The sequence below is a fragment of the Balaenoptera physalus genome (genome assembly GCF_965194825.1).
Source record: "Balaenoptera physalus genome assembly, chromosome: 2".
Lineage (NCBI taxonomy): Eukaryota > Metazoa > Chordata > Mammalia > Artiodactyla > Balaenopteridae > Balaenoptera > Balaenoptera physalus.
The window spans coordinates 109115081-109127527 of NC_138883.1; the positions used below are offsets into that span (position 1 = coordinate 109115081).

General features: G+C 37.4%; 1 protein-coding gene across 7 annotated transcripts in view; it reads right to left on the reverse strand.

Moving 5' to 3' along the window:
* CSNK1G1 (casein kinase 1 gamma 1) overlaps positions 1-12447 on the reverse strand; it is a 193129-nt gene that overhangs the window by 20626 nt on the left and 160056 nt on the right. For 5 of the 7 annotated variants that reach the window (XR_014258984.1, XM_082447393.1, XM_082447388.1 and 2 more), the window contains 2 exons: positions 12303-12407; positions 2296-2406 (listed from right to left, as the gene is read on the reverse strand). Coding sequence is in view for 6 of the 7 variants with exons in the window: in XM_082447393.1 (XP_082303519.1) it covers positions 2296-2406; positions 12303-12407 (216 nt within the window). In the remaining variant the exon portion in view is untranslated. Of the gene's footprint in view, positions 1-2295; positions 2407-5267; positions 5384-12302; positions 12408-12447 lie in introns of all 7 variants that reach the window. The other 2 variants (XM_082447391.1, XM_082447392.1) reach the window with 2 other exon arrangements.

The following is a 12447-nucleotide window of genomic DNA, read 5'->3' on the forward strand; positions in this document are numbered from 1 at the left end:
TTTCTGAGTTTTATTATTTTTTTAATTGTCAAAATTTTTATTTAGAAATGAATTTGAAATAACATTTCTTCCATGCCATGTGTAAACTATTAATAAAGTTGTGATGAAATACATTGTTTATGACTTGATAATTTTAGCTGTGGATTTCTAATCTGAGGAATGTATGTAGCATTCAACTGATGCACTAGTAATTATCCCTGGTCTTAAATTGCTCTATAAGCAGCAACTGTTTCAAACATCAACAGGAAGAATATAACCAGTATCATTATTTTTTGCTCAGATAACATAAGAAAATTACTGAACTTATTATCAGTTTGTTTAGGCTGTATTCATCAGAGCACACATGTTAATATATGTAGAACTTGAGAACATGAATATTTCTTATGAAAAGAAAAATAAAACACTGAAACTATTGAGTTTTAAATTTTTGTTTACTATGTTTTTAATTTTGGAGAGCTATTTTTTTGTGTGTTTGCTCTTAGAATGTTCCTTTTAAAGGTAGCATGCTGTCCTTGCTTCACAGTTGCAATATCTTCTATCTCTGAGGTTTTTAATAACAAGGTATTTTTTTGTTGCTGTTATTGCTTGTTTTGGTCTCTATCTTATTAAAGGCTTTCCTCAGAAGTCTGATAATCCCTGAGTGTTTGCTCATATTTAAAAGTGGAAGAACGTAAAGTTAACTGGCACTGTGAGTACAGGGGTGGGACTTTTAAGTACGGATCTCACTGCAGAATGATCTGGCTGGGCCATTTCATTAGGGAAACCCTGTTGTCAGTAGGCTCAGATGTTTTCTTTGGGGCTGGTTAGATTCCCCATAGCCGACTCAATCTCCTGCCTGCAAGGTACATACCTGACTATCAGCATTCTGAAGTACTAAATGGGGAAAGCAGGCAGTCAGTATGCACACATTCATTTAATCTCCCCTTTTCCAGTATGGTATTCTGTCCCCAAATGTGCCTTGTATCTCCTAATCCAGAGACCCTCTTTTTTGCCCTCTCCAAAGAATAACTCTTTGGTCTTTGCTGGAAAGGAGGAGAACATCTAGGGATCTCTGGTTTCTCAAACAGACTTTAAACCAATCTTTATTTTAGCACATGCCCCTCCACACCCACCTCCCCCTTATAGAAGGCCAATTTCTGAGGCTTTTGGGGATTCCCCAGTATAAATAGGCTCTCAAGCTTTCCCCTGTGTTGGTTCAGAATCTGGTTTTCTCGGGACTCCTAAGTCATTTAATAATTGCCCATCTGCTATCCAGCTTCTAACAGCCGATTGCTGTGGCCTCCTCTTCTGTTTTCTCCATTCTTATATGGATTTATACCTTAAAAAAAAAAATCTCCTTATCATTTTTTTAGTGTTGTTTCAGGAGTGGGTGTGTTCAATCCATCATTTTTACCTATGAGATCATTTTTGGTTTAGAGGACAAAGCTGTCTCCTAACTTCCTGTGAATAACACAATCTTCAGTGAGTCACTCCATGTAAAGGCATATCCTAAACAATCAGCCTATCAAGATGCATTTCTGTGTGAAAAAGGCTTGCCTATTCCTTTATAAGAATTTACATTTGGGAAAAAAAAAAAAAAAAAGAATTTACATTTGGTAGCTCTGGGTTCACCTGTGTGCCCCAACTGGTGGTGTCACTTACCAGTATGAGAAAAATATTCAGGTTAAGATTATTAAAATAGTGACATATATGAAAAGTTAAGAGATGCAAGGTGTTCTTAAGTACAAGAGAGAATAGAGATTCAAAAGAGTCCAAATGAAATCAGAAATAATTCTCTAAGACCACACTTATTCCAGGGAGAAAAAAAGAAGTAGCCCAACTTCTTGGGTTCCCACTCATAAACGGTTGAGTTGGAGCAATTAACAATCTCACCTTATGTACTAGGGCATATATCATCATGGAATGAGCTACATATGCAGTCCTCTATCCCCAAAATACTTATTTTAAATATTTCTTTGCAGTTCCCAGACTTGACACTAAGAGACTTCTACCTTGACATTATTTTATGGTCTATCATGAGTGGATCAAGGTTGTAGGATTAGTTTAACCAGGAATCAGTATCAGAAGTCATATAGATATTTCTTAGTCAATGACAACAACCCAGAATCATCTCAACAAGTGAGTCTTACAAGTCCACCTAGGTAGAAAATCAGCACAGAGATATTCAGTTCACTATAAAAGCAGCTCAGCCTTGCTGTAAGTTTCCATTCTAAAGGAACTTGGGTTTTAGAAACAAGCCAAATTCTACCAGCCAAGCTGGGAGGGCCAGGAAAAGGCAATAAAGGCCATAAGTACCTGCACTGATCCCCCATGGCGGTCTGCAGCCAAGTGAGACGTCAGGTACGAGGTATTGGTCTGCCGGCTGGGCTGGACTTCCCACTCTCCTCGGCGCTCTGACGATGCAGTCTGCTCAGGCATTAGGAAGCATGAGAGCAAGATATGGAAGGAAAGGTGAAGCAACAGCAAGCAATATCAAAATCAAGTACATTAGTGTCCCTAAGGGTTTTGTTTTTGTTTTGGATTTTGAACAACTGCTGCAAAGCACTGAGAAAAAGATAGCTTGGCTACATTCATTTCAGCCTAATGAGCCAACACATAACTGTCTCTAGCATACCATCCTTGCCTAGACACAGAAAAACAATAATCACCAAAAGAGGAGGTTAAAAAAAATAAAAACTATCAAAAGCTGGAATCACCTTTTAGCTTCCATATTAGTAAAATTTCAGTAGCCACTAAGCAGACCAAATTCAGAAAGTTAGGATTGTTGGACAAAGGAATAATCATACTTACAAATCATTTCACTAATTATCTATCTAAATAGACAGTAGTCAATATAGAAAATTCACAGCATTAGGAATCAAGGTAATAAGCCTTTTCCTTGAACAGGGAGCCCACTACCCTCAACATAAACTTCCAGAAGACTTTCAACTAAGATAAAATGAGCAGTAGCTGGAATATGCTTTCTTATCTAAAAGGATGAACAAAGTATCTCTTCAAAAGCAGGTTCACAGGTCAAGAATATGAAAAGATGGGGGAAAATAAGGCTACAATGTTTCTCAGATTCCTCTAGCTAACAGCCTCTAGCCTGGAATTAGAAAAAGTTTAGATAAGACTACTAGGAACTATTTTCTTCGAGAAAGCAAAAGGCAGATCTGCAGATCTTTTCCCAGCAAAAGGAGGGCTTTCAATTCAAAACCTCGTTGGATTCTGCGTTCACCTTTGCTGTCATTCAGGCTCTCTTCATTCCTTCTTTACCTGTTTTTTTAGATCTCACACTATTCTGATCTTGCTCCTATGTGATATTTGTTCTGAAGAATCTGTTTAGGTGCCGCTTCCCCTGTGCCAGATGGCTGAGCAGGTGTTAGCATCATGATGCTCAGCTGTAACAGTCCTAAGGTTCTACAAAAATGAAAAATGAGGTGTTGGAGAGGCAGCAATGAGGGATTAGTAAGTAAAATTTTAACTGCTGCTGATATAAACAGCAGCAGGGGTTGGGACGTGATATCGCTGCTCTGCACGAAAACCAGTAAGGATGCCATAAATATTAGAAATGTTCACAGCTATAAATGTTGTATTCTATAAAAAGGAAAAGGAAGACCGAAGTAGTAGTGATTTGAGGCTCCATTTCACTCACCCCCTTCTGTAACTCATTGACAAGAGTTGTTTAAAGCTCATCTATAAATCATCAAAAAGGCTTTTCCCATTTAAAAAAAGCGTCGTACACCAGCTACAACTTACTCATCTTCTTTAAGTAATGGAATATGAGGTGACATGGGAAACAGCACTATAAAAGATCCTGACCATGTTTTCTGATATTCCTCAGGGAATGAGCATATTCTGTAAGAAGGCAACTATATTAACTTGCTTGCTATATATACTCTTACAAAAGAGGAGTTTAGTTTTATACTGCTAGTCACATTTGAGAGAATCAAAGCTACTCAAAATATCTCCCCACCCCAATTAATTCTGCCAAGAAGTTCAGAAGTTCAGTTCAGAAGTTCAAAAAATTTCATTTTTCCAAAATAAGACTGTGGTTTATAACATAATCATAACTATTTTATAAACAGATATCCATATCTCAGAGCACTTAATCTCATTTATTCTCACTACTGGAGATTTGAGAATATATCTGTTCTTCTAATATTATAAGTAATATCTATAACTAATATCTATTAGTGATAGCCTCTTCAGTTCTCTCTAGGACTTTATGAGTTTTTTGTAGTATTTAAGTAGACTGTTTAAGCTCCTAAACTACTATATAGAATTGTCTGTTCTCAAAAAATTTAAATGCTTAAAAAATATCCAGACATTTATAAGTCATTTGGTGCTGTTTTGAGTTCCATGATACATGTTCAGTGCAATTACTTCTCTCATGAACACTCTCTGTTTTGCATTTGTTTTTAGGGCAGATGATACGTATGTAAAACACTCATATGCTTTCAAGCTTAACAAAACCCTGGACAGCTGGATCAGCTATTATTTCTAGTTTTACTGAAATACATCTCAGAAGTCTGACTTGATGCTACTGTCTGATTCCCTGGGCTGTGTACTTGTTTATATTCATTCTAGCTAAATAGGAAATTTGTTGGAATAATTAACATTTTTGTCTAAATGAAAATAACAAGACATTTTTTCAAAGGCCCAGAAGTTACACTCCATCTCCATCCTCAAAGCAATGTTCTATTTATTTTCTGAGGAGAGAAAAACAATGCTAGCATTCCAGATTGCTTCATAAATGCTTCCACTGTGACAAGTGAAGAACACATGGCACCATTCTACTGCTCTCCAACGCCTTCTGTATCCACTGAAAGCAACAAAACCAAGGGACAGACCTGAACCTGGGGTTGTTGGTTTGTTACTTTGGGAACTACTTTCACCATAATACTAAACTCTATGGCTATTCTTTTCTGGAATTTAAGGGCCTGGACTGGTATCTAGAGGTTGATGTAGTAGAAGTGTTCATCTGCCAGTTTTAGAAAGCAACTGAGTGCCTAGAAACTAAATGAAACCAAGGAATGTTCACAACTACAGAATTCTGCTAGTCTACCTGTTCCTGAAAGGTACTCTAGGCAATGCTGTATACACAGAGGTTATGATTAGGCATAATCAGCACAGGAGCCAGTTATACCAAGCAAACCAGCAGAGGAGATCGGCATGTAAACCCTTCATTCTTAAAAATCATTCATGCAACGTTGTCTATCTAAAAAGCAATCAGGAGCGTCCATGGGTAGAAGAGTCATTCAACAAAACCAATCTCTCTGCATTACTTGAAAGGCAAAGGTCCAAATGAAGTGTGTAAATCCCCAAAGGCAGGAGCAGGAATCTCAAGTAGTGGGAACTCCTTGGGATAATGCTTTAAAATCTTCAGTTGTGATTGCATCACCTGCGTGGAAATGCTTAGTTTACTATCTAGTAGGTGAACGTGGAAATAAAAAAAGCAGCAACCTAGCAGAACATAAATCAAAGGCAAAGCTACAAAAAATAGTTAAGGGAAAACATAGAAGCCTAGTGTAAAAAGTCAAAACCACCACATGTGCCTAGGGCAGAGGAAGCAAGTCTCTCCCAGCAATCATTTGGCAGCGATTCACAGACAGACAATGGGGAGAACGACACTAACAGGAGGGCAAGAAAATACAGTCTGAAAACACCTCAGATAACCACTTCCATCTATGGCTTGAAAATTATCTCAAATTTTTATTGGAGATCAAGCTACTTTTCTGAAGCAGAAGGCAGGCAAATATCTTCCTCCTGTTGTAACAAACAAATCACCAAATCCTACTCTTTATGTAAAGTTATTTTGAAAAATTAATTTTGATTGCATCTATAAAATGGATTTTATCCATTTTACTTCATGGCTCTTAGAATATTTTAAAAGTTGCCGTCTATACAGAACATTTTGGCCTCTCATGTCAGTCTTCTAGGCCTCATTATATAATTACAGTCTTCAACTGTAATTAACAAGAATAGAGACTGAATAATACCAAAAGGTTAGTAATAAATACACTCGATTACATTCTGTCTTACCACACTTCCAAGATTAAACAAAATTTTAATATAGTATATTAAGTATACTATATTATGTGTTAGACCTCAGGTATGAAATGAAAAAAAGTTGGTAAAGTTATTAAAGTGTATACTTTAACAAAATCAAAAACTTCTCCATTAAGCTCATGAAATAGAACCAATTTTCCTCTGCCAGACAGGGATTGTTACATGCAGTCTGTCAGGTGTACCAATAGTGAGTTCCTGTTTTCTACAGACTTGATCAAATATCAGCGATATTTGAAAATCACTGATAAGAACCTGGAAGGATTATTTCCAAGCCCAATACTATATAGGCCCACAGAGACAGCAGCATCAATTCTGTGAAGCTCTGAAAAAAAATCACAGGAACCATCCTAGAGGTTTGAAATTCTCTACTCAAATCTTGCCCTATTCTTCCTCAAAATGGCATAAGACACCTCCTCTATGGAATGATGATTTATCTAGGTAAGATTACTCTGGAATCATCCTCCTACAAGGAGGTGCCTCAGAACACAGGGTATATGCTGATATACAAAATACTGAACAATGCATACAGACAGAAGAAAACTTTTAATATGGAATAGAGAATTAGGAGCAGAGGTGAGCAGTAAAGACTAGGTCACAGAGTGGGAGCAGCTAAGAAAAGGATTGTACTTCAGTTTTGCACTTGCTTATTGCAATATCCCCCTTGGAATTAAGGTCCCAGAAATGAGGAGGGACAGCTCATTCTGCACTGAGCTCTGTGCTGGAGCGGGGCAGGGTGAGTGTGCAATCTCCACACCTGAGCTCCTGCTAGACAGCAGGCAGCAAGTCAGGAAATCACACACGGGTCAGAAGTAGGCAAGTGATCGCTGAGCAAACTCATCTGCTCCTTAAACTAGCGAACTCTGAACCTCGCTGAAAACAAAGAAGTACTCTGTAAAAGGAAGGGAATGGAGAATTGATCAGCTTTTCTTTTTTTTTTTTTTTAAGGCTACTGGACTTAAATCTAATCCCTTGGAGTCTAGACACAAACAGAATAAATCTGAACTACTCTTTTACTGGGGCATATCTTCTTCAGAACTCAATATGACATTCTTTCCCTTAAACATATGCTGGTCCTATAAAAATGAATAAGTAATACTTGAGGATTCAATATTATCAGGGGTAGGATACCATGTCTGGTAGAATTTAATAATTCTCGATCACCAATATGACTCTTTCCAACCTCAAAACAGATCTGTTCTCCCTAACCTTTTAGGCCAAGTACCCCTTCTTCAAACGCCCACAGAAAATCTACCAAATAAAAGGGGTCTATGGGAGAAAAGAGAAACTAACAAAACTGCTGAACCACAGTAGTATATATTTGTGTAGCATCTACCTGAGTAAGGACTGTCACAAGCTAGAGGTTCTGAAAGGAAGTGTGCTGCTGCATGCACACGCTAATCAATGCAATATGCTATATTTATATATATATACAAATTTTTATATATTTTGCTATATTTATATATGCTATATTTATATATATATATAAATTTTTATATTTTGCTATATTTATATATGCTATATTTATATATATATAAATTTTTATATATTTTGCTATATTTATATATGCTATATTTATATATATTTTGTTGCATGTCGAACAAACACACTGCGTAAGACCTTCGACAGTACTGCACTTTAATATGAGCTATCTGGATAGTGGCAGGACTTACTTCCTGATCGAATTTGATCAGCGAATGCAAGGGAAGCTTTGCTGGGTAGAAACAGGAAGAACTAGTAAAGTTTTCATCGTCTTCCTGATGAATGGTAATGCAGAATTCCTTAAGAGGAACCTGAGTCATGGCAAGATTGACCATCTTTGGAAGTGGGAAAGGACAAATACCAAGGGTAAAATGACAGAAAAGACTAACCCGTTGGGATCCTTTTGAGTGGATCTAGCTTTTAGGAACATTTATTCTACCCAAACTCATGACTGAATTACAGTTCTCTAGCTGGGTAAATTAATGTTCAAAGAAATTGTTCTTAAGCACCTGGTATTAATATACCAGACAGATTCAATATAGGTGAGTTTAAATGCAGTTCTCTGGCCACCATGTTTGGGCTCTAGTACTGTATCTAGGAACCAAATGATACTCAATTCAATGCAGTATTCAATTCAGTATGCTGGTCAGTCGACCAGCAAAGCAAATTTTCCCTGAAAAATCCCACCGTGATGGAGGAGAACTAATACAATCTCCTGAACTTGCTTTGCAGCAAGAGCCTGCTGTGTTTTTTCAAACCCTTCCCCTTGAGCAGGCAATCTAGCCCTACTCTGGCTGCCAAACAAGGCAGGAAGGCTCTTTGTGGAAATAGAAAAAACAAGTAGGAAGAAAAGTTTAAAATTTACTTTTCTTGGAAGGTTAAATAAAAATCTATATTTTAAACAAATATCTGATTTCATCTAAACTCCTCATTTGACAGATTCATTCATTCATCATTCAAACTATTATTTACTGAGTGCCTACTATTCCAGACATTCTTTCAGGGGTTAGGGATACAGCAGTGAACAAAACAACAAAAATCTCTGCCCTTACAAGGCTTACATTTGTGGAAGCTGAGGCCCCCAAAAGCTTAAGTGTCCTGCAGCCTAAGGCTTGGGATCAGCTAAAACCAAGTTCTGAGCTCCTCATCCTTCTCCTCCTACTCTAAGTATATAACTAAACAAAGACTGTTAATCCCAGGCTCACTCCTCTATCACACAATTGATGGGCAGATTTACTCAGAATAAGTAGGCGCTTCAAGCATTATCGTCAATGTCATCTCCAAAGATCTCTCAGGTTTTCTTTTGAGAGCCATCCTCTGCTTGCCAGCCATCTTCAGCTGAAGCGCACAGCAACAGCTTTGACCCATCCTTCTCCCTCAACCCTGCCGTACATGTGAGCTCCCAATTCTGATAGATTATATCCCTATATCATTTTTCAATTTTATTTCATTCTCACCACTACAGTCCATATGCACCCCCTTTACCTCTCAAGGGAACTCACTGTCTTATTGGTCTCCATGCTGGCTGCCAGGCTATTACCACCGTCTATGCTGAAAGATTTCTAAAGCAAAGTTTTGATCTTATCACCCCTCTGTTCAAATACCTTTAGTACCTATTCCCTACTGAAATTAAGTACTAACTCTCCAGTAGCCCAGCATTTCAGGAGCTTTATTGAACGGCTCCAACCTATTTCCCTAGCCTTGTCTCCTTTATTCACAGAATATATTTTAGCAAAATGGAACTAGATAATTTGTTGTTGCTCATATTTCCTTTTTGCTTGGACTGTCTCTTTCATTTCCACCCAATTCTTCCAAGAGCATTTCAAATGCAGCTTCTTTCATGAAATTCTTTGTCATGCTCAGATTAGATGAAAAGTCTCCTTCCAATCCCTAAAGATTGTGATTTGCTTATCTGTTCTGCCTTGTGTTATTAAGTTATCTGGCTACCTGGCTTATCTGCTTGTCAGTTCTTTGAGGACAAGGACTCCCTACTTATCTTGGTATCTCCAGGACATACTTTCACGTAGCAAGTCCTTAGCTAGATTTACCGAGTCAAAATTGCTGAAGAAAGGTTAGCTGTCCCTAAACTTAATACCTTTCAATCTCTCTCAAGGAGAGATTTTAGTTTCTTCTTTGGCTGATCTCAAAACTTGTAAAGAATTAATCTTAAAAAAAAAAAAAAAAAAGCATAAGGAAAAAACCCTGAAGATGGAACCAAAGCAATGAGACCACAGACTAAGACACAGTGTAAAGGCTGAAAAGACACTAGAAATCCATTTACCCACAGTGCACAGTGCAGAAAGAATTCTACCCAGTTAGAATTCAGAATCCTGCTGGAAAGGAGGTATAAAATATGCACTGATGTGGGGAATTTCAATCCCTTAGCAGCCATAGGATACTAAAAACCCTAAAAGAAAAAAAAAAAAATCAAACACGCTTTCAAGACTCAACTCTTCAAAGAGAAGCTTACTGCTTTGTAGATGAGATTTCCTAATTACATACCCGGGTTTAATGACTTTTCACTTGAAAGTACACTGAAATTCACTGTACTTTTACTCAGATACTAGGTATGACCTCATTTTCCACCCTGGAAATCTAGGTTTTCAACCATCACTTTCCCCATACCTTTAAAATTCATTCAACACAGCAACATTGATTATGAATTCACTGAAGCAGAAAAGACAAGGGAAACTAAAGGAAACACATATTTTAGTTTTCAAATATTCTAAAAATATTTGAATATTTATTCAAATAAATATTGAATTATTTGAATAAATAGTCAATATTTATGATGGGCAGGTATGTTATGATTTCACTGACTACTTAAGTTATTTTTTTATTTCTTTCATACCTTTACTATTTAAATGTATATTTCATTATAAGGTAACATAACTCCATTATAAAATAGTTTGGAAAAATATTACCCACAATACTACAACTTCCAACACTACTTCTGTTAATATTTTGGCATTATCTCCTCCCATTGACTTTCTCATTTTCCCTTCCCCTTCAGGAAAATCATGAGGTATTTCTAATTTTGTATTGTGATTTCTTTACTATACAACCATAAACATTTTCAGGTTGCTACAAGTTTTCCTAAATATTATTTTAAGTGGCTAGATAATATTCCACTGAATAAATGCGTTACAATTCATTTTATTATAACCTAGTTTATTTGATAAAAGATTTGAGCGGATCCATAACCATTCCCTTATAACTGGATAGGTGGATCATTTCTAAAACTTTGCTAGAAATGGCACTGTGACAGTTTAATGCACATAAGTAAATCTGTATCTTGGATTGTTTTATTGTGATTGTTTTATTATGATTCCAAGAAGTAAAATTATTCTATCAGAGAGGATTGTAACTTTATCAAATTACTTTCTAGAGAATTTGTAACAATTTGCAAAGTCAAGAGCAATGCATGAGAATGTCATTTGAACTGTGCACTCTACACTTTTTAAAAGGGGGGTAGGGGAGAACGACAGCAGAAGTCAACAGTACTCTGCTGTCAAATCACAAGTCAGTCAAAATAGAATCATTAGCCAAGTACTCTGATTAAAGTATGTAACTCTGGACCCAATTAGGGGTCATAGTTTGCTAAACCCCATCTTTTTGCCTACTTACTCTCTCTTTTGTCTACTCTCTAATACACAGATTTCCTTCCTTCACACATTTTTTTCTTACCCAACGTGCCACACATACATGCCAAAAGTACGTACTCACTGGTGAGTCTATCTATATTTGTGTACATACTTTACTGTATGTGTGTGTGTATACCTAAATATACTACTTTTTTGTTTGTTTTTGTTTTACAGGGGGCACCTGGATTCTATATTCTATTTTTAACCTATGTACTTTCACATGTACATCTGTGAGATAAGTGTTTTTTGCCTTTTATTGTAAAAATGTCTGTGAATATAAAACAGTGAGGTCAGGGATGAGGGGGAACAAGCTAATTTGATATGATTATGTGTGTGTGTGTGTTATCTGTCTATTATTCTTTGCTTCTTTATCCATTGAGGTACTCATTTTCCTCTCAGCAATATATAGGGTAATAAGGATTAAAACTGTCATATTTACTTCCCAATCAGTTACCCCTTTCTTTAAACGTTGTCAAATTTGTTGCTTTTTTTTTTTTTTTTGGCAGGGGCGGGGGTGGTGTTTGCCTCCTCTGTCTTCAGGCTGAGAGAAGCCTCTCATCCAAACCACTAGTTTCCCAAACCATGAACACTGAAGGATGGATGACACGGCTTTCTCTGGAATGGCCTAAAGCAAAGCTGAATCTTCACTACAGGTCCAGATCCTGGCCAGCTATAAAGTTAACCTGGATATAGGGACAGAGGTGGGGTGGAGATGCCAGTTCATGCCTACGTCAGCTGGAAGTCCAAATTACCCACCCTTCTTAATCAGCAAGGAAAAACCAGCATGGGTGAGAGCTCTACTCTGGACTGCAGATGAGACCCAAAGTGGGCTACCCTGTCCATCCAGTGTGTCTTTGGGCCTGTGGCAGACTGTCCCTTTCAGCCAACAGATTTTGACAGGCCCAGCTTCTCTAGAGTGGATGCTTCATGTAAGACACCTGGCCACATCTCAGTGCTATTACACAACCCTGAGGGATGCTGGGATGCCACACCACAACAGTGAGTAACGCTAAGCCCTTTGTCTTTAATTTCAGTACATACGCTTAAGTGGAGAAGCTGAAGAATTTGGATTTTAATATTAGCCATGAAGAAGGGAGATTTCTGAAACAATGAAGGTCCAACACATACCTGGTTTCGTAGAGGCTGTTGTGATGGCCGATCCCTGTGTGTGTGGCTTTCTCGAGTTATTGCAGATGCACCAGAATCTACATGAACTGACCCTACTGGAGTAGGCTGGAAAAATATATAACAAAAAGTCAAATGGGGAAAACAG